This window comes from Rhinolophus hipposideros, assembly GCF_964194185.1.
Source record: "Rhinolophus hipposideros genome assembly, chromosome: 20".
Lineage (NCBI taxonomy): Eukaryota > Metazoa > Chordata > Mammalia > Chiroptera > Rhinolophidae > Rhinolophus > Rhinolophus hipposideros.
In genome coordinates, this window is record NC_138066.1 from 1,585,917 (window position 1) to 1,606,897 (window position 20,981).

The following is a 20,981-nucleotide window of genomic DNA, read 5'->3' on the forward strand; positions in this document are numbered from 1 at the left end:
GTTCCAAACAGGCCTGCCCCCTAAGACCCCAGGAACTTAGCGGGCCACGAGGCTACGCACAGAGCCCCATGGAGCAGACAGGGATCCTGCAGGGGCGGCAGAGCAGGTGTGCACCTCCTCTGGGTACAAGAAGGGCGCTGGGCCCAACGTCAGGCTCTGGAACAGCCCACCCCGAAGCCCCTCATGCAGGGCCACCGCTCCACCTCTGTCCTGTTCTCCAAAACAAGGGGCCTTCAACCTGGCACATCACACATTTGCATTTTCAAAAAGTATACTTTTCTTCTCCAATCAAAATAAGTCTTAACCCCCCACCCCCCCAGTAACATTACAATTTGCTTGTACTTCAGTGAGGAAGCATGGGTGTAGCAGATGAAAACCAGTGTATTCCAAAGGCCAACACAAGTGCTGTTTTGGGCCATCGTTGCACAGCTCCCCTTTTCCTGAGACAACACAGTTTCACTGGCTGGGGCCTCAGGCCTCACAGGCTCTTTCGCTTGTGGGATTTCACAACACACTTTCCGGCTGCCCCAGCACCACCCCGCAGCGTGAACGCAGGGGGTCTAAGGCAGGCATAGGGCACACACGTACCCCCCCCCAGTGCCAGCACCACCTTGGTACTCTAGCCCAGGGATCCTTGGGTCTGAACAGCTGAAGTTGTGGGCTGTAATGGCCCTGAAAGGAAAGGTGGCTGTGAATTCACCCCAAAGGGCAGCGGGGTCTCAGTGCTCAAGCTGCTGCTGCTGGGCACACTGGGCCTGGTGCTTGGAGAGTGGCCGGCTGTGAGCGTGAAGCTATTTTTAGCTTCCAGCTGCTCCAAGAGGAGTAAGCGTCAGTTTCCTCAAATACTAGCAACTGTGGGGGTGGCCACGCGTGCTGTTTCTCAGACTGGGGCAGGCAGAAGCGCCGTGGGGCAGTTCAAGAGGTGTCAGCCAGGTTTCCTCTTCTCCGAGGAACGGCAGGTGGCCGACTTCCCCTGCCACGCAGGTTCTCACCTCGGGACGGAGAACGGGGCTGTGAGGGACAGACATGGAGGCAGACCGTTTCAATTCCCACTTTGATGCTTGTAGAAGGCCCATCGGAGCCTCCACTGTCCTTGCAGGGGAGCTGGCAGGCTGAGAATGGCGCATAACCCCCTGGCCGGGATCCTAATCTCGGCCAGGGCTCATACATGGGGAGGCAACTTCTCTTCAATCCTGCACGGTCAAGCTGTATGAGACGGGGCTCAAACCTTTCCAGTCGCTGTCGGAGGCGGAAGGATCAATTTCTCAGTGCACTAAATGCTGCTGGCCTGAGTGGGCCTCCGAGAGATGTGGAAAACCCCCTCACAGGTTGTACTGGTGAAGTTCTCGCTGTGAGTGGGCCTGTCACCCTCCACCAAAGAGCCTCCGATTGACTAACACGTTACAGATGAGGTGGCTCCGGCGCCGTGGGGAAGGCCCAGGCCCAGGGAGGCACAGCAGGTCGAGGGAGTGTCAGGACGGGAGCTGGTCTGTCCTCGGTGGTCCGATCCAGCAGTTCTTGGCCTTGGCACACATGGGTTACCTGTGGAAGATTAAAACCCACAAATGCATCTAGTATCCAGAATCTATAAGGATCCACAACTCAACAACAAAAAGACAAACAACCCAATTGAAAAATTGGGGGCGGCCGGATGGCTCAGTCCGTTAGAACGCGAACTCTTAACAAGGTGGCCGGTTCAATTCCCGCATGGGATAGTGGGCCGCGTCCCCTGCAACTAAGATTGAAAACAGCAACTGGAATTGGAGCTGAGCTGCGCCCTCCACAACTACATTGAAGGACAACTTGGAGCTGATGGGCCCTGGAAAAAGAACACACTGTTCCCTAATAAAAAAAGAAGTTAAAAAGAAAAATGGGCGAAAGACTTGAGTAGACATTTCTCCAAAGATACACAAATGGTTGACAAGCCCATGAAAAAATGTTCCACATCAGTGGTCATTAGGAAAATGCAAGTCAAAACCACAATGAGATACCACTTCACACACCAGGCTGGCCACACACACACACACAAATATTGGTGAGACAGTGGAGAAATAGGACCCTAGTGCATTGGTGGGAATAGAAAATGGTGCAGCTGCTGCAGAAACGCGTATGGTTATTAAACACAGAATTACCCTATGACCCAGCAACTCCACTCCTACATATATACCCCTAAGAATTGAAAACAGGTGTCTGAATACTTGCACATGTTTATAGGACTATTCCCAACAGCCAAAAGGTAGTAACAACCCAAACATCCATCAGCTGGCAAATGGATGAACAAAATGTGGTCTATCCAATGGAACATCGTTCAGTCATAAAAGGGAATAAAGACTGACGTATGCGGCAAAGTGGATGAAACTTGCAAACCCCATGCTAAGTGAAAGAAGCCAGACACAGGTCATGTTCTGTATGATTCCATCTATGTGAAACATTGTTCAGAACATTGTTCAGGTAAACATTGTTCAGGTAAAACCAGAGACAGAAAAGTGGACTGGTGGTTGCCAGGGTTTGGAAGGGAGGTGGGGGACGGGAGATAAATGCAGGGCCGTGACCCACACTCACTGATCAGGTACTCCAGGAGCAATTCTGGGCATCTATCTGCACTTACAAAAATTCTCCAGGGGCAGCCGGATGGCTCGGTTAGAGCGTGAGGTTGCTGGTTCAATTCCCACATGGGATAGTGGGCTGTGCCCCTGCAATTGGACTTGGAGCTGAGCTGCGCCCTCCACTAGATTGAAGGACAACAACTTGGTGCTGATGGGCCCTGGAAAAACACTGTTCCCCAATAAAATGAAAACATAAACAAAATAAAAAATTCTCCACCTGGGCAGACCTACTGGTCTGAGGGGCACAGGGGCAGGAGTCGCAACACATGAGGACAGTTCATTTCTTCACCAGCTAGCGCTTAGCAATGCAGCTGGGAAACCCACACTGCATTTCTGCTTGTCTTCTAAGCATAAAATAAAGCCAATATGGTTACATAACAATCACAAGCTTTTTGTAAAGGCAAACAAGGAAATGTGACAATCTCCGGAGGTATAGAAGATGAAGAGTATTCCGAATCTTGGATCTGCTCTGCTCTGCAGAGCAAGCAGGTTGTGGGGCTGCCAGAACGTAAGCTTCCCACTTAGCATGCGGAGAGGGAGGGGGAAGGTAGGGAGGAGAGGCCACGGGGCCAGAGGCCGATGAGCGGCCCCTCGAGCACTGGCTGGTGTATTTGCTGCTCCTGCCACCATTCACCAGACGCTGCACCATACCCACCAGAGTAAAGGGGTAGAATTCTTTATTAAGGCACATGAGCTGGGAGTGTCCCAGGTACACCGGCTTTTAGGTAAAGGAATAAAGCCTCTTCTATAGACACAATTTTAGGACAAGACCACTTCCTTGAATTGTACACCCTCCTTCCTCAGGACGTCTGCGGAGAGAAGCCCCTTCCAGGCTGCCCAGAGCTTGCTCTGGGAGCGCTGGTCCTTCAGGGTGCTTTCTGAACCGAGGGAAGCCCTGTGGCCAGAGCCACGACATGCACGGACCCCAGGGCTCCATGCTCTACTCCCAGCTTCTCTGTGGCGCTCACAGGAACAATCCAAGCGGGCCCACCGGGAGAAGCTGCAGTGACTTCTCGGCAGTGGCCCGGGCAGGGGGCCACTGTCCAACAGGTGGACTCCTTGAGGGAGCAGTCTGGACCTTGACTCGTTCACACCGGCAGGCCAGACTCCAATAGCACAACTTTCCTCAGCGCCTCCAGGGCCGCGAAGGGCCACCCGGTCCTCGTGGAAACAACTCATTTCTGAGACCTGAGGAAGTGGCCCTTTCTCCCCGCCCTGCCCTCATCTGTTCTGAGGACAGAAGGGGCGGGTGTGTCCAGGCTGGTGGCAAAGGCTGCATTTCCGGGATTTCTTGGCCGTGGACCCTGTGTCTGAGGAGCTGGACTGGGCTCTTTTGCTTCTGGACTCCGGTCCCTGGGTTCTTCTTCTGCCTCCTGACCAGGGTAGGGCTCCAAAAGTCCCTGTGGGAAGAGTCAGGGGAAGGCTGAGGACACACCGAAGGGGACGGAAACACAGGTTAGTGTTGGGTGGAGGTGCCCTCCCCACCTTTATGCAGTCACGCCTACCGCACAGGCCGGGCCCCTCCACTCTGCCAACACACGTCACTACCTGGGCCTAAGCGCTTAAAGGCCTCGGCCCACTCTCCCCGTCCTGGTAAAGGGGCACTGATGTCACTTTACTACACCCTTTTCACTGAAGTGGACACCAGGCAAGCAGTTGGCCTGACGCTGTGTGGTGAGGCAGCAAAGTGGGCTCGCGACCAACGACCTGCTCCCTACCTCCCGTGCAAGGAACCCGAGTTCTGGCTGCTTCTAGTCCTTACACCGGCCTCTTAGGACTGAGCGCCTGACTCTCCAGGACAACGAGCTGGGCCGCTGTCCTGGAGGTCAGAGGGGGACAGGGGTGGCCCTCACATGTCTGAGCTGCTTCTCACACACTTCAAATGTGGGTGCCAGTTATCACATACCCACTTTTGGGGTATCAGACCCAAACCGTGTAACCTTGGGTAGGTTCCGAGACAGGAGGGTCAGTTTCTTACACTGATTGAGACTGACGATAACAATTTCTAAGGTTCACAAAGGCTACAGGAGTACAGGACTGTGGGAGCAGGTCTCCTCCACTCAGATCTTGGGCTGTGTCACTGTGACCCGAGCAAAATCACTCCGTTCGTTGGGGCCTCACCTTCCTGATGTGTAAAGCTATGATCACGCGCTTACCTGGTGAAGAACTCAATTCACGGTGGCACCCTCTGGTTTGCAATGGAGACAGTGCCGTTCACTGCCTTGCTGAACACGGCCCTGTGAGGAGCCGGAAGAGCAAGGCGACCCACTCCCCGTCCTGCTCCCACCCCCGCCCCCAGGCCTTCTCCTGCTGCCTGCAGCCTGAGGCAGGGAGCTGCACACCCCCCAGCCCCGCCCTGGAACCGCTCTTCACCTGGGGCCACGTTCTCGTCCACCCACTGAAAGAAGCCGCACTGCTGCTGTCTGGGCTTGGTGCACGTGTGGAACTGACGCCCCTTGTTGGGCCCGTCCTTCTGCACAGTCAGTCTGACAGCGGGCTGGCCGCACAGGCAGGACACGCCACCGTCACGGTCAGCCCCAGGTCTGCCAAACCCACCTGGGTGGTTCCCTGAGCCCAGTGGGCGCCCCAGTGAGCCAGCTGGGGGCCTTGACGTGCAGGGAGGAGTCCTTCCTGCTTCTGGAGGGCTGCTGTCGGCCCACAGGAAGAAGTTGCAGCTGCCACTGTGGCACTTATAGAACTGCCGGCCCTGGTGGGGACCCTCCTTGCGGACAGTGAGCAGCAGGGCATCCTGGCCACAGTTGCAGGTCACGGAGTTGCTTTCACCAGCAGCAGTGGGCGGTGGTAGATTCTGGGCCAGAGCCGGCGAGGGCCTGGCCTGCTTGGTGTCAGGAGGCCGGCGGTGGCTGTGCTGGCTGTCTATTCTATTCAAGGACTGGCTAGCCTGCAGGTAGCCAGAGGGCCCGGTGGCTGGCTGGCAAGCTCCGGGGGGGCCCCGTGAAATCCTTAGGTCCAAGATCTCCCTGAGGGTCTCATCACATCCGCCAATGCAGCCAACAAATTCCAGAGGCATGGTCGGCGGAAGGCTACCACGTTTAAACTTCAACTTCAACCTGGTGAGGCCAGAAGACGAGAAAAAGCATTTACTACCAGGTACAAGAGGCTTCTCCTTGGTCCCCAGAAACGCACCCATCCTAGGTCTCCCCTCAGTATCCCCTTGCCTCAGGAAGCGCCCCCAAGGCACCAGCCCACCACCAGCCCCCTCCAGTCTTCCCGAGAGTGCAGAGTGGGGGCACATGAGCCTAAGCCCCTAGTGAAGCGTGGCCATACAGAAGCTCGTCCCTGGAGCAGGTTCTCACTGTGCTTCAGCAGCTTCTGGGAGCTTCGAGCTGAGGTCAAAAGTATTTTGTAACAACGCTAAGAAGTTAAATGTGTTGTGCTCTCACTTTTCCCAGTGTTGGCAGTAGTTTCCCAGAGACTACAACAACACAACACATGCAGTAAATTCAGCAGACTGCGGACGCAGATGAGAACCCAACTGTCGCCTATTAAGCCAGATAGAAGACTTACAAAAATGGAAACCCATACACTCTTATTTCTGAGGGGTTGGAAAATAGGTATGTTAGCCTAAAAACATGTTATTTATGTCAGCATGCAGTACACTTGGTATAAACAATAAACTAAATTTTGGAAGACGTCTCCACTTTAATTTAGAAAAAGGTAAATCGTGACACACATTAACCCACAACAAAGGCTCCTTGGGTTTCTCAATGATTTTCACAAGTGACCGAAAGGTGGGAGGATCCATTCCCCACGAGGACTCTGGGCTTGGGGAGAACTTGGAAATGACATTCAATGCATGCGTCCTCTCCTCAGCTGTCCGCAGTGCGGCCTCGCAGGACGGGCGGGCCCCAGGCCTGGCTGCTGCTGTGCACAGCGGACACCCTCCCCGAGGTCCTAGGAATTCCAGTCCCAGCTGACTCAGCACCCAGCTCACCTGTAGACAGGGTGTGGCTGACACACTGGACACACACTCCCATCCCTGCTGGCCTCCAGCACCGACTCAGGGAACCACACGGCTGATCGACATTCTGGGAAACCCGTGCAGCCGAGGTAGAACCTGCAGATCACAGGGACCAGGAGGCAGGAGCCAACATCAGACCACAGGAAGCAGGGGACACAGTCCTACACTGTCGCCCATCTGGCAAAGCAACTTTTCTTCAGCTGATTAAAGACATTCATTTTTCTGGAGGACACTTATGGATCCAGTCACAGTAATGAATGACTTAGAAGAACTGGCCTGCATTTATTTCTCACCTCCCTAAGAAAGTGAAACGGCTGCCGCTGCCTCTGCTTTCTGCTTAGAAACCGCCAACCCACTACCAACACCCGGAACACGCACTGCCGAGTCCGAGGGCTCGCTCAGGCCCTGTGCTGAGAGCTGTCTCACCTCGTGACATCGTCAGCTTACACTGGAGCAAACCGAGGCCTGGAGCAGTCTGGAAACCTGCTCCAGGAGGCACAGGAAGCGAGCTGGGGCGCCAGGACTAGAACCCCGTCTGTGACGCAAGAGCCTTTACTCTCGGCGCCTGCACCACGCCTTTCTTGGCCAGCACTTCCTGATGCCTTCCAGTCGGGAAACTTTAGGACTGGACTAGCCAACACGCACACAATTTACAATGCCCTTCGAGCGCGCCTGGGTGATAACTAGACCAGGAAAGACAAATCCCAAATCCCAATGATTCAAACAGCAAATCCAAAACCCCAGAAATTACCAGATAAACCCTGGAGTGGTAAATCTCACAAGACAGTCTTGAGACCCACCTGCGTGACTCAAGAATTTAGAGAACTCAGAGCTAACACAAAAGCAAGTCTTCCCCATCCATCCCAGTGGTTACTAGTCCACTTACCCACTGGTGGCAGAGAAAACCCACCGACAGCATTTACTACGCACTGATACGGCACCAGCACTGGCTAAGCCACGTTTGTGGGCCCTGACACGGGATGCCAGGTCGGCGCCACTAGCCCTGCTGTCTGAGAGCGGGAGAACCTGTCACGTAGCCACACGGGGTGAGCAATGCTGCCGCCTGCGGGGTCGGCACACTGCTGTGAAGACCGGGGTTCAAACTGCCCCTTCCCTGCTCCCCGGGGCTTCCCGCCATGGACAAACCGCCTCAGCCCCCAAGCCTCCGTTTTCACTCCTTAGAAACACCTGCCCTGGAGGGTCGCGATGCAGTCAAACGACATAATGCCTGGCGAGCACCTTGCATCACGCCAGCCACAGGATGGCTAGCGAGCAATGATGACCGCCACCCCATGCCCCACTCCTGCCGTGGACTTCCCCCGGCAGCAGGCTGCGCTGGGCAGCCAGGCCAGGCCGGGCCCCCGAGCCCTGGGCGAACTGCCCACTCTGAACTCCTGCACTGAAAGGGAAGAGGGCTTCGATACGTTCCGACCCGATTCAGCAAAACCAGGAGAGCAGCAAAGCAGTGCTACCGAATATCTAACGTCCGCGGCTCTGTGCCACTTCCCTGCCCGTCACGGAATCCTCACCTTTCCCACGGCACCACCGCCCTGAGCATATGAAAGAGGAAACTGGGGCTCAGAGTAGTGAGTACCCCGCTTTGAGGCACAAAAGCCTATTCTGTGGCAGAAGTGGGATTTGAACCCAGGACCCTCCGGGTCTGAAGCTCTTGCTTCTCCACCATTCTCCACACACTGGATGAGTGAGTGCTTTCCACGGGGGACAGAAGCCCCACCATTAGCTGGTCGCCGGTCGCCCCTCTCCTCAGAATCCCATAGCACTTCACGTCTCTAAGCCCAGCTCCCAGGAGGCCCACAGCAGGCTGCCTTTAAATAACAACCCAGAAATAAAACGATGGGGCCTGGCAGTGCTGGGCGAGCAACGGGGGCGGGGGGACGCAGGCCGGCACTGACCCGCCGCTCTTCTTCGTCTTGAGGACCATGTCCTTGTGGCACTGGGGGCACTTCTTGATAGGCTCCGGCACCGGCGGGTAGATGGCTTCTTGCTGGGCCACCTCTGCCCCTTCCCCAAAGTACTGGGCCAAGGCCTCGTCCAACCTGAAGAAACAGCACAGCATTTGCAACAGTCTCCCGTGCACACAACATGTGTGGGACCCAGGGAACCGGCTGCTTGGTCAGCCACAGAACGGAGGCAGACAGAGAACTGTGCTGGCCAAGCCCCGGCTCCTCTGGGCCCTGGCAGCTCCCAGGAGGGGTCCGGCCACAGGGCAGGTATTTCTGCCTCGTCGCTGGCTTCACATCACACAAAACCACACAAGGTCCATGCACACACTCCAGAAGTGTCTGTCTGAGTCTAAGTATAAACCAGCGCATGCACTTTCAAAACTGCCACAGGGTAGGAAATATTCGTAACAAAACGCACACGTGCTGCCTGCTACACGGCCACCTCCAAGTACGCCCCAGAACAAACGGTCGCACACCAGCACCTGCGTGTTCTATGCCTGTGCTATCTACTAATTCACGACCATCAAAATCAAGAGAATGGCACTTCTAAAGCCAAGGGCTCAGAACAGCAGGTCCCAGTCATTTCGGGTTATTGTCTCTACATTGGCAAAGCTCTACGGAAAGAAACAAGCAAAACTCAGGAGGAAAGCCTGGAGTGGAGGAACTGTATGTGGACAGCCCTGCCAGGTGACGGGGCCACTCGTGAAGCTGAGCTGGCCTGGTGGGGATTTAACACCCTAAAGGGCAGGGCTTATGAGGACCTATACCTTGTGAAAATGTTAAAGAATGTCAACAGCTTGTCTCCATGTCTACACCAAGTTTCTGCTGAATGACCGCAGACTCCCACTTAGGGAAATGTCAGGGCCGAGGCTGCAGAACTGATCACCACGTGTGCAGGGCAGCGGGGCTTGGCACTCACTTCTTAGCTTTAGCCACTGCTTCAATGAAAACCTGCTTGTATTTCTGGATCTGCTGCCTTAAAACCTCAGATTTATCCTTCTTCCCCTCGCAGATCAGCTTCAGATCGGCTTCCAGCTCAGCCCGGAGGTCAGGCTTAGACATCTCGTAGCCCATGGAGTCATAACCTACAGGGAAGAGCAATGTGCTGTGAGGCCCCAGACAGCGCCACTCAGGGCTCCGGCCACATGGCTCCCGCAGCCGCCCGCCACAAGCTCCCTCCTCCTCACCTTCCACAAGTCCCATGCCCAGATGCCCAGGGAGAAACCGCCTGTCTGGCGTAAGCCCGACATACATCCGGGCTTTGATCGTCTCGATGTGCTCCGCGTGAGTGGCATCAGTACCTGGAAGCCACTGCAGGTTACTCAGGCTCATCCAGACCTCCTCCCAAGTGTCCCGCGGGCCCCTTCCCCGCCTGGATTTCCCGTTCACTCCCAGCCCATGTCGAAACCACCACGGCCCCTCCGCTCTCCCTCGTATCTGCTTGCTCAGTAAGGCCACCAACTCCAGCTCTGAGGCGAAGTCCTTCTCCTCACTTCCATGAGTCAGAACCACGGCCAGAGCCCACACCGTCTCATCTCATCGTTACACCCTCAGCCTCCTAGTTCCTGCTCTTCCTCCACCCACCCCGATCTTTATGGGGTGGCCATAGGGGGCTTTTCAAACAGCTCTGCCATCAAGGAAACGCACACCAAACCCACAAGGAAATATCATTTCACGCCCACTCGGATGGGTGTAATAAAAAGGACGGATAATAGCAATTGTTGGTAAGGATACGGAGAAACTGGGACCCTCATACACAGCTGGACGAATGCAAAATGGAGCAGCTGCTGTGGAAAAATCTGGCGGTTCCTCAAAATTAAAGAGTCATCATGTGACCCAGCAATTCTACTCCTAGGTATCTACTCACAAGAACCGAAAACATGTCTACACAAAAACTTGTCCACAAAGTTTACGGAAGCATTACTCATGATAGTCCCAAAATGGAAACACCCCAAACGTCCATCAATGATTAGACAACAACTGATAAACAAGAGGTGAACGAGTATCCGGTAATAAAAAGGAACAAAGGGCTGGCCATGCGACAGCACGGACACATGTTACCGCGCAGCTTGAAAACTCGGAGTGAAACCAGTTCACTCAGTTTCACTCGGAGTGAAACCAGTTAGTTACAAAAGACCACATGTTGCCTAACTCCCTCATACATTTATAAGAAATGTCTACAACAAGCAAACCTATGGAGTCAGAAAGATCAGTGGCTGCCTACGGCTGGCGGAGATTGGAGACAAGGGCAATGGAGAGTCACTGCTGGTGGGCATGGGGTTTCTTTCTGACGTGAAGAGAATGTTCTAAAACTGATTTGTAGTGATGGCTGCACAATTTTGTGAATACACTAAACACTGACTTGTCCATCTTAAAGCAATGAATCCTGTATATGAATTACGTGCCAATAAACCTGTTAGAATTTGTAAAAATATGTCTGTCATTCCTTTCCTCAGAAATCTTAGAAATGGCTCTCTGCTGACCACAGACCAACGCCCAAGCCTGGCATGGCTCAAATCATCTTTCTGGCCTCATTTCTGTGAGTCCCCCACCCCGGGCGGCACATGCTTTCCTGCCCGTGCCCGTCCTCAGGCCCTGCCTGCACTGCTGGGCTTGCCTTCATTCATTAGGAATTCTTACGATGAGGTTTTAAGGTCCCTCCCTGCCTGTCCCCCTCAGAACCCATTGCATCGCAACTAATGGTCTGGTTTGACTCTCCCACTAGACAAACCCTGAAAGGGAAGGCCTAGGCCTTCTCCTCTCTGTGTCGCCAGGGCCTAGTTCTCAGACATTTTTAATGAGCAAATCATGGAACGAAAACTACCTGTAATTTCACCTAAATGTACGGGCTTTCTGGAGGTCCAGTGATGGCCAGTGGACTCCAGCTGGGAGAACGTCTTCCTAGGTTACAGAACTACAAAATTCACTTGGTAGTGGGGCAGACGCACAGGGAGCTGACCGCCCCCTTCATCCACTTCCCTCACCATCGTGCACGGTTCTACTGGACCAGGCTCACCACAGACAATCCTCAGAGTTGCAGTGAGAAATGACAAGGGGCAGCAGGTTAGGCACAAGAAGAGCCACCAGGAAAGCTTGGGCTATGGGGCTTAGTGAGCAAAACAATTCTGGTCTAGCTTAAAAAAAACACAAACACAAAAAACCCCACTAATTTCTATTTCTTAAACAATTATGGGAAATGCTTTAACAAAAATCTAAGAACATCGCCACCCGTGGCTAATAGCGGGGTGACAAACTGAGACCCCACAGGGCCCTGGCATGTAGGGAGTAAGTCAGGGCAGCCCAGGGTGAGCCATCTCGACAGGAGTGGCTGCCGCTCCAATCCAAATAACTGTCGATGTGGGAGTAAAGGCCCAAGTGCCAGAACTCCAGATAGTTTAAAAGGTGAAGAGGCAGAGTTTTATGTGGAATCTCTCGTTTTAAATGTTGGTACCTCATTCAAAATAAAACAAGAACAGCAAATCCCAGTCTGGGCCAAAAAGATCGACTCTGTTGACAGCGCCTGTCCCCGGTTGAGACCTCTGAGTTATGGGAAATGTCTGTCTTTACAGGTATCCCTCCTTTTATCAGCTCCACAGATCAGCATTTTCATTAACATCAAGGCAAGACCCCCACGAGTAAAAACATTACGACTTTCTGGAGGCTCAGAGGTGGTTAGCATTTTTTAGCAATAAAGTATTTTTAAATTAAGGTACGTACTCTGTTTCTGTCCAACATAATGCTCCTGCATGTATAATAGACTATAGTACAAACATACTTTTCTACGTGCTGGGAAACCCAAAGTGTGTGTGACTCACTTCATGGCCCTGGTCTGGAACCACACCCACGGTACCTCGGAGCTGTGCCTGACGTGGATGGTGCAGAGCCGTGGTTCAGAGCATTGACTGCGGAGTTATTGTGACCTAGTTTGTAATAACTCGCACACTTTGCGACCTTAGGTTAAGTTCTTAACTTCTCTAAGCCTCACTTCAGCTATAAAGTGGGAATGAAACCCACATTAGAGTTGCTGTACTCCCGAGCCGCTAGTTACCATGACAACGAGCTACTGACCAATGCCATGCTTTTCCATGAGGGCAATGAGGTCGGCTTCAGTGAGCAGCTGGGGTGGACTGGTCTCCCCATCCACCATCTCCACAGTGCTGGGCTGAAAGCGGGAGCCTCTCTCATAGACAGGAAGGGTCTACAGAGAGCAGCAGAAGCATCAGTCAAATCCCTGTGCCATGGCGCTCGGGCAAAAGACAACGTCCAGTTCAAAGAACATGCCTTGCCCTATCCAATGGCACTAGGGTCGGGAACACAACTGTGCTCCCCTCACCCTGAGGCCCACGGGGTGACACCTGGATTCTGACCTCTGACTGCACCCACGATTTATCACCTTGTCACCCCAGCGGTCGTATGGGTACACATCCAGATAATTCCGGGCCAGAATCACGAGGCCGTGGGCCACAAAGCGTTCCTGAGCGATGTCAATCTCCACGGCGGTCTCCTGCCCCTGAGCATCCTGGGAGCAGCAAGCCAGGAAATGGCGAACGATAAACTCATAGAGTCGCTGCTCATCTCCCTGTGAAGAAAAGAAGAGTCTGAAACTCCCGCCAGAGCGTCACCACTCCAGGATCTCGGCATCATTGGTAGGTGAACCCGGTTTAGGCCGCCTTCCAGCCTAATGTTGTGCAGAGCAGGCACATTGCTCCCGGAGCCCCCGCACTGCAGTGGGGTGCCAGGCAAACCCACTGCGTGTGTATGGGTCCAGGCTAATAAACGTCCCAAGCCCAATCAGGCAAAGGGAAGCAAGGGAGTCCTCTTGCCCTGAAGAGTGATTCTTTGGACATAACCCCACCTACGCAGAAAACAAGGCAAGCGCAGAAGAAGTTAAGGCCCCTCGTGTGTAAGACACACAGGGACAATGCACCCGGCAGCTTTACACCGACTCCCTGAGCACAGGGTTCACGGCGATTTCCTACCAGTTCAGACATCAAGCCACTGGTGAGGCTCAACCCATCAGAAGCCCGGAAGGGGCTCATACTCATACCCACTCCTTCTCCTTGGAGAATGTATTCAAAGGAAGGACTGAGAGAGCCGCACTGATGTTTATGTATATGAATGTTAACTTTGGTACATCAAGTATCAGAAAGTTGTAAACAATCCTTCAAAAACAGATTTGGCAAAATAAATTATGGCACATGTATGCAATCCTTAAGTACTATACTTTAAAATAGTTCAGCATATGGGGAAATACTCATGATGCAAAATGGAAAAAGTAGTTTATGAAACTAAAGTTATAATTTTATTGTAAGAATTGTATATACATGCATAGAAAAAAAGGTGGTTTTCAGTAGGAGGTAAGATTACAGGCAATTTTTGTCTTCCTTACCATCTTTTATATTTTCTAAATTGTCTAAAATAAACATATATTACTTTCAAAATCAGAAATAATAACATACGTAATTAAAAGAAGGAAAAAAAAAAGACCAAAATTTACTGAGCTTTGCAATAAGCCTGCAGATGTCAAAAAGGCATAACTAGCTTGGGCCTCACTGAGCTTATTCCCCAGCTGAGAAAAGTACTGAGACATGGGACATGCTCGAGCACAGCTGAGTGCGACAGTCCTGCCGTGACACGAGCATGATGTGGAAGTTTCGGGAAGGTGATGGAAACTGATCTTAGGAGGATGAATAGGGTTTTTCTAGTTGACAAGGGATGCAGAAGGTGGTTGTGTGGGGGCTGTGGAAGGGCGCCTAGTCTGGGTGTGCAGGAAGCAGAGAGGCAGCAGAGGGAGCTGACAGAGTGGGCACGTGGGTGGGGCTGGGGAGAGAGCAGAGCCCACCCTGGGCATCTTGCATGGAAGCCAAGCAGAAGATTGTGAAATAGGAGAATTTCGACCCTGACATCTCTTTTCTGAAATGGAAGAGATATTTCAAAATCACTTAGTTCCTACAAGAGCCCACGGAGAAAATTCAAATCCCACTACTGAGCCCTCCCCTCCCTCTGGGTTCCAGCAAGTAGCAGAGTCAGGGAAACCAACCTGTAAGCTGCTGGTGTATTTGGTGGGGTGGATGGGAGGGTGAGCTTGGTCAGACTTGTGCCCGTTGCGAGGGGTGGGGGCACCCCGCTCTAGAATGCTCCGGGCAAAGGCCCCCCAACGTGGGTCTGAGGTCTGCTGCTCTACCAGTGCGGTCAGGTTTAAGTCTTTGGGGAAAATGTTTGTTTCAGTTCTTGGATAGCTGATGTACCTAAAATGAAGGCAAACAAACAGAACAAGAAATTGGTCTATAAACAACTGCAATAGATTGAAAACACCCGGTCACACCGCAATAACCCGTCTGATCCAGCCAACTCAACCAAAGACAACCTTGGCGACCTCCGGGGAGCGAAGTTCTGAGATGTGCCCCCCTCCCCTGCACACACCCCCCAGGGGGTGAGCAGCAGCAGGATCTCCTGCTGGGACACGCAGAGAAGCCGAAGGATAAACGACAGGCAGCCGAGAGCAGGGCACGCTCACTACAGCTCGGCTCTGCCGGCAGCCGTGTGGCCGGGGCACACCCGGGGCTCGAGCGTCAGTCTGACAGTGACCGCGGGGGAGCCCCACAGCCCTGACACCTGCAGCAGTCTGTGCTTCTTCAAATACAGAAACAACAATGCTGCCCAGTAACCTAGAATGTGGTCCCTATGCCTAAGTGATCACTTTCTCTTAGCCCCTTAAACATGCTGAGCCTGTCTGCATTGTTTGTCAGACAAGTCTCTGAAACCAAGTATGTATTTCGCTTACAGCACATTCCATAGGAAGCTGTGGCGTGTGGCCGCACACTGGGCCCTGGATGGCCCTGGGGTGATCCTGGCCCTCAAGGCTGATTTCTGACAGGCAAACAACTTGGATGGGTGCTGCCTGTCACCTGCCAGGGCCTCAGGGGGAGCTGCTGAGGGCTCAGGAGTGGGATTGGAATGCACTCGATGGGCTCTGATTTTAGGAAAAATTTTGAAATGCCTTTTCCATTATCAGAAAATAGAAGTCAGTGTCAACATTTTTCTACTTCAGAGCTTGGGTGACATCTACCTAGACAGTCTGTATTTCCCCATAAGGTCTATTCTATAACATTTCAGGCTGATAAACATGCACCAAATTCTATTCCCAAACGTGGAATATTTATTTACCCTTGAGTGTAGAGCTTTTCAGCAATCCTCATGGTTTCTTTCGCATTTATTCTCAACTTTCGAGAAGCCAGCTTCTCAAGCTCCTGTGAAATGTGTCGACAGCTATGTTAGGGTACAGTGTGGGAGTCAGAGGGCACCACACAGCCACACAACCCATCGTAAGAACTGTCTGGCCCGTCACAGAGGGAGAAAGACTGTGCTGCACACAGATTTCTGGGCCTGCCAGGCAGAGTCAGATTCTACTCCAGTGCTTCTGACTCTGATATGCAGAAGCAAGAATTACCCAGGAAGCACAGGGATTCCCGGGCCCTGAGCACTAGGGATTCTGCCAGAGGAGGGCAGGCAAGGAGGCCGGAAATCTGTCTTTTTTAACAGGCATCTGATACACTGCTTCTAACCCTGGCAGCCTGACAGCGACACTTTGGGAACACCATCCAGGCCCACCAATCCCCCTGGATACTGAATACCATTCTTCCAGGCCTCCTGGGAGATAATTGCTATCCTCTCCCCTTGGTGACAAAAACCCTGGTGTTGGCTACATGTGAAAGCACATTTAACCAGTGAGTAATAAAACACTACAGATGCCTTCTATAGGAATCCTTAACTCTCCCGTCGTCCCTCACCCCTCCCCTGCCCCACACACGTCCCACTCAAGACTGCATGGCCCACCGGTGCCCGACTGTTTCTCAGCCTGCCGTTCTGCAGGGTCAACCTCTAGAGTTAGCCCCGACAGGAATTATACCCCGGATTTTCCTGCAAAGCGGTGACTGGGAAGGGACATTCCTAATGTGGCTTACTCAGATGTGTCCCATGAGGGTGGCTCTTCTTGAGGTCAAAAAATTTGAGAAGCCCTGTTCTAGGGGAGACTCCTACAGCAGGTATTTAAAATGATGCTTACACAGATGATACAGAAACACTGAAAAAAAATACTTGGGTGGAAAAAAGAAACTACTCCAATTGTAACGCTGTAAAAAATAGGCATATGAAAGAAATAGGAAGAGAAAACGCCAAGATCACGTAAGTGTTGTCACACAGTAGCCTAGCCGACTGCCGCCCCCCCAACCCCCCCGTTTTTCCTTAAAGAAAGAAGAGTCTGTGGGACCGCCTTTTTGGGACTTTGTTTTATCATGATGTTTACACCTCATGTCTCTCTGTCTGGTCCCCAAAAGATGATTTGCAGCCAAAGACAGGTAAGATATCTCACGTGAGGAACAACCTAAGCCAGGCGGAACCGCATGGGGACCCCCAATGAGCTGCCTTGGAAGATCTGGGAAGGCGCCTTGCCTCCCCATCCCCTCTGCCTGGGAAAAGCCACTGCTGACTCTGGCTTTCCTCTCTCACCTGATTGTGAGAGAAATCATGACAGCCATGAAGATCAGCTCTCTCCGCTTAGCTCAACGGAAGTTTCAACATGAGATTTGTCCCCGGGGAGGCATATACCTCACCTAAATCATCATGGGACTCTCTGCTCTGGCTGCTAGTGGACGGGGATGATTGGTTTAGCTCACTTTTGTGACATGATGGATGAGTCTCACAGACCGTGTAAAAAACAGTACCATTTCCTTGTATGATTATCAATAAAAGCCATTATCACTAAAAGTCTCTGTTTCTTTCTTTCTTAAATTTTAACCTAACACTGCCCCTTCTCCTCCCTCACTGCCAGTGTTGCGCTGGACGCAACACATAAAAATGGTGAGACGATGGGTGATTCATCTTCCTCTTTCTGCCTCTGAAGCTCCACATAAAGTACTTATATTGCATTTATTAGCTTAAAAAAAATCCTGAGGCCAAGCAGGCCATGTTCTGGGCTTTCTGTGTTTCCCAAACACATTCTTGTGTGGCCCTGGGAAGGGTTACACTTCCTGTCACCGAGCCAACATCCACGGCAGGGCCCTGGTGCGTAAAACAGGAAGTCAGGGGCTGGCACAATCCTTCCCGCACATACCACAGTGTCCAAAGCTTGAGGCCTCCACTTGCTCTTCGCCTTACAGCTGACCTCCACCACGGTTGCCCTGGGATCCTAAAAAGCCAAGGAAAGCAGAGGCCACTTTCACCTGCTCTGCGTCTTCCCGCTTTCCGGCCCCCCACTCCCCATTCCCAGTCACACGCCTGCCAGCACAGGCCCCGCTGCAGCTGTGAGCGCCCCACGTAATGTTGGCCTGTAGCCCACAGTGGGGTGGACACCATCGCCATCTTCCCACACAAACCAACTTCATGAGCCCTACGGTGCCTCCTCCGGAGCCTACAAAATGCCACAGCCTGAGCGTCTCCTTAGTGTCCTATCTTGCATGCTCAGTGTTACTATTTTTCTTTCTTTTTAAATTCTTGATAATACAGAGTTAGAAACAGGAGAAATTATAGAATACATGCTGGAGAACTCTAACCTTAAGACCAACTTCATACTTTTAAGGGACTCCACATGCACAAAGAACTCAACTCAAGTAATTTGTTAATGAGAATATTTGTGTATCAAAATCCAAATTCCCTTCCCCAAATAGACTGGGGCCAGGTGCTCAGAGATCCCACCTACCACATCCTAGTCAAGCACCAAAAGGGGCAGGTTGTTCTGACTGAACAAATACATGCGCAGTATCACGGAGCTGCCAGCTGCTTCTGTGACCTTCAGGGTCAAAGGGTAGAGCAGTGGACAGACAGGGTAACGCCTGGGAGGCGGCATGGTCTGCAGGAGCTAAAGTCAGACACACGGGACCCCGTCCATGACCTGTCCCTCACGAGCTCCGCTGTGGCCGTGCAGTTCCCTCCCTCTCTAGCTTTCCCATCTGTGAAATGGGGAGAGCATCACCACCCACACAGGTATCATACGGACTAAGGGAAACCACATGTACACAGTGTCTGGCACGCAGCAGATGCTCAATAGTCGTTACTCTCCCTCAGCAAACGGACACTAAACCTGCCAGTGGACACAGCTGACTCATCAAACGTAGAGAGCACTGAGTTTTATTTAGGCTCCACTGTGTGCAGCTGCCGCTGGGCTCCTGAGTGGCCAGACGGCTCAGTTGGTTGGAGCGCGTGCTCTCAAACACAAGGTTGATGGTTTGACTCCTACAAGGGATGATGGGCTGCGCCCCCTGCAACTAAGATTGAACATGGCACCTTGAGCTGAGCTGCTGTTGAGCTCCTGGATGGATGTACTGGAAATACACACTGTTCCCCAATAAAGTCCTGTTCCCATTCCCCAATAAAATCTTTAAAAAAAAAGTCTTACCTCCATGCAAAGCTGATAGAGGACAAGACAAGCTGTGTGGTTAAAGAGACGATGCCTTTTCCAGTTAAATTCTACAACGCCATCTCTGTGGTCATGAGTTACTATTGGGAAACACAAACGGGCAGGACTAGTAAAATCCTCAGCGGACTACATGGAACGACAGACATTAGGGACATTACAGTGAAAACCAAAGGACTAGGAGACAGAGAAGATCACTGAGAAAGAAACTTGGGTGGATTCTGAGTATGACTGGAGTAGGGTGAAGGGCAGCAAGACCAACAAAACCCCACACATTTAATTAGAGCCACTGAGGTCCCATGGTGCCCTCGCTTATGCTGGGCCGTTAGGTTCCGTATTATAAACAACTCCCCCAGCCCTACCTTTAATTTTGTGGAAGATTTCTGGTACAAAAGCCTGAATAGCTTTAAATCTCTCCACCACAAACCCCAGTGTTGGGAACTGACAGCTGCCGTAACTGATCAGCTGCTCGGCCAACACCTCGGGGAAAATCTTCTGCAGCCTCAGAGTCTGGAACCTAGTGAAGGCAGCTCCTGGAAAGTGAGGGTGGAGGGAAAGAAGGAACAAGGAAATGAAGGTCAAAGCTAGCTACACATGCTGACACACAAACCTCAGTGTTGGGTCTGAGTCAACAATGGCCACGTGGGCCACGACAGGACTCAGTCCGTGGGCTCCTTACCGATCCTCAGGTCCAGCTCCCGCCTGACGTCCACAGCGGCGCTCACTCTCTGATCAGGCTCAGTCAGGTTTTCACAGGCTGTCTTCACGGCTCGGGGGGTGATCTCAGAGAAACGGGCTCTCAGCACCTGCAGGGTGGGCTTTACTGTGGAACAGAAAGTGGCACCGGGGTCAAAGCCAAGTTACACTGCCCTCCCATCATCGAGGGCTCACTTTTCTTAAACCTTGAACGAAAGGTAAACCAGTTCAAGAAGTGCTCAGGTGTCTAATTTTACTGATTAGGTTAAATTAACAGTATGTTGTCTAAACAGGAAACTACTCTAACCACCAAACTCAGTGTTGTCAGAAATGGTGGTGGAATGAATGAATGAATAAATAAATAAATAAATAAATACTGGTGGAATAAATTTTTAGCTATTAACTGAAACTCTCTTGGTGAACGATTCCAGACATTAATCTCACTTGCTCTCTTAGACCTTTTAGGAAAAGAAAACTGTTAATTAAAAGGTCCTATGGGGGAATTTCATGTCCTGTCATGGAAATAACAGACATATACACTATCCCTGAAAGTGAATGTATTTAAATCCTAGGAGTCATTATAGCTTCAGACACAAAAACACTTAGGGAAAATAGAAACCCCACACTGTGAAGCCCGAGACTGGCCTGCACATCGCTTTGTCTACGTTACCTGAAATCACTAACTGTGTGAAGAGGCACTTAAGTTCACTTCAATAATCATTTACTAATGTTGAGGCACTGTATAAAGAATATGAGATTAAACAGCAAATGGAATTTTGCACACCTGAAAAATATATACTGTCATTAACCAATGTTACCCCAATAAATTAATTTGGGGCAGCCGGTTAGCTCGGCTGGTTAGAGCGCCGTGCTCTTAACAAGGTTGCCGGTTCGAACCCCACACGGGCCACTGTGAGCTACGCCCTCCACAACTAGTGTGAAACAACTACTTGGCTTGAAGCTGATGGGTCCTGGAGAACCACACTTAAAATAAATAAAAGTTAAAAAAAAATTTTTTTTAATTTAAAAGAGGAGACAGTAAAAACAAAAAAACAAAACACCTGGAACATTCTAGGATTATTCTTCATACTTTACACATGGTGTATACATTCTTTTGTATACATATCATTTTTTAAAACCATCCAGCCCGTGTTCTGGAGGAGCTGGCAATCTACTAGGACCTAACACCTATCAAGCCCTGGGCTACAGCATCTATGCCACTTGTCAGCTCATTTAGTTCTCACGCAGCCTTGGAACTGTGCCAGACGGGCCTGACTTTCCAGATGAGGAAGCCGAGATTCCCCAGGGGTCAGTGACTCGCT

The 20,981-nt window shown here is 51.7% G+C and overlaps 1 protein-coding gene across 5 annotated transcripts in view; it reads right to left on the minus strand.

Annotated features, from left to right (window-relative positions):
* Nucleotides 1-2,206: 2,206 nt before the first annotated feature.
* The window catches only part of TOP3A (DNA topoisomerase III alpha), a 30,285-nt gene continuing 11,510 nt past the window's right edge, over nucleotides 2,207-20,981 (minus strand). For 2 of the 5 annotated variants that reach the window (XM_081029440.1, XM_081029443.1), the window contains exons 6-19: nucleotides 19,643-19,786; nucleotides 19,326-19,496; nucleotides 18,946-19,046; nucleotides 17,665-17,739; nucleotides 15,720-15,802; nucleotides 14,593-14,800; nucleotides 12,946-13,131; nucleotides 12,621-12,750; nucleotides 9,740-9,853; nucleotides 9,472-9,637; nucleotides 8,502-8,645; nucleotides 6,562-6,684; nucleotides 4,980-5,677; nucleotides 2,207-4,006 (exon numbers count right to left, since the gene is read on the minus strand). In XM_081029440.1, coding sequence (XP_080885566.1) covers nucleotides 3,828-4,006; nucleotides 4,980-5,677; nucleotides 6,562-6,684; nucleotides 8,502-8,645; nucleotides 9,472-9,637; nucleotides 9,740-9,853; nucleotides 12,621-12,750; nucleotides 12,946-13,131; nucleotides 14,593-14,800; nucleotides 15,720-15,802; nucleotides 17,665-17,739; nucleotides 18,946-19,046; nucleotides 19,326-19,496; nucleotides 19,643-19,786 — 2,522 coding nt within the window. In that variant the 3' untranslated portion in view covers nucleotides 2,207-3,827. Of the gene's footprint in view, nucleotides 4,007-4,762; nucleotides 5,678-6,561; nucleotides 6,685-8,501; nucleotides 8,646-9,471; nucleotides 9,638-9,739; nucleotides 9,854-12,620; nucleotides 12,751-12,945; nucleotides 13,132-14,592; nucleotides 14,801-15,719; nucleotides 15,803-17,664; nucleotides 17,740-18,945; nucleotides 19,047-19,325; nucleotides 19,497-19,642; nucleotides 19,787-20,981 lie in introns of all 5 variants that reach the window. The other 3 variants (XM_081029439.1, XM_081029441.1, XM_081029442.1) reach the window with 2 other exon arrangements.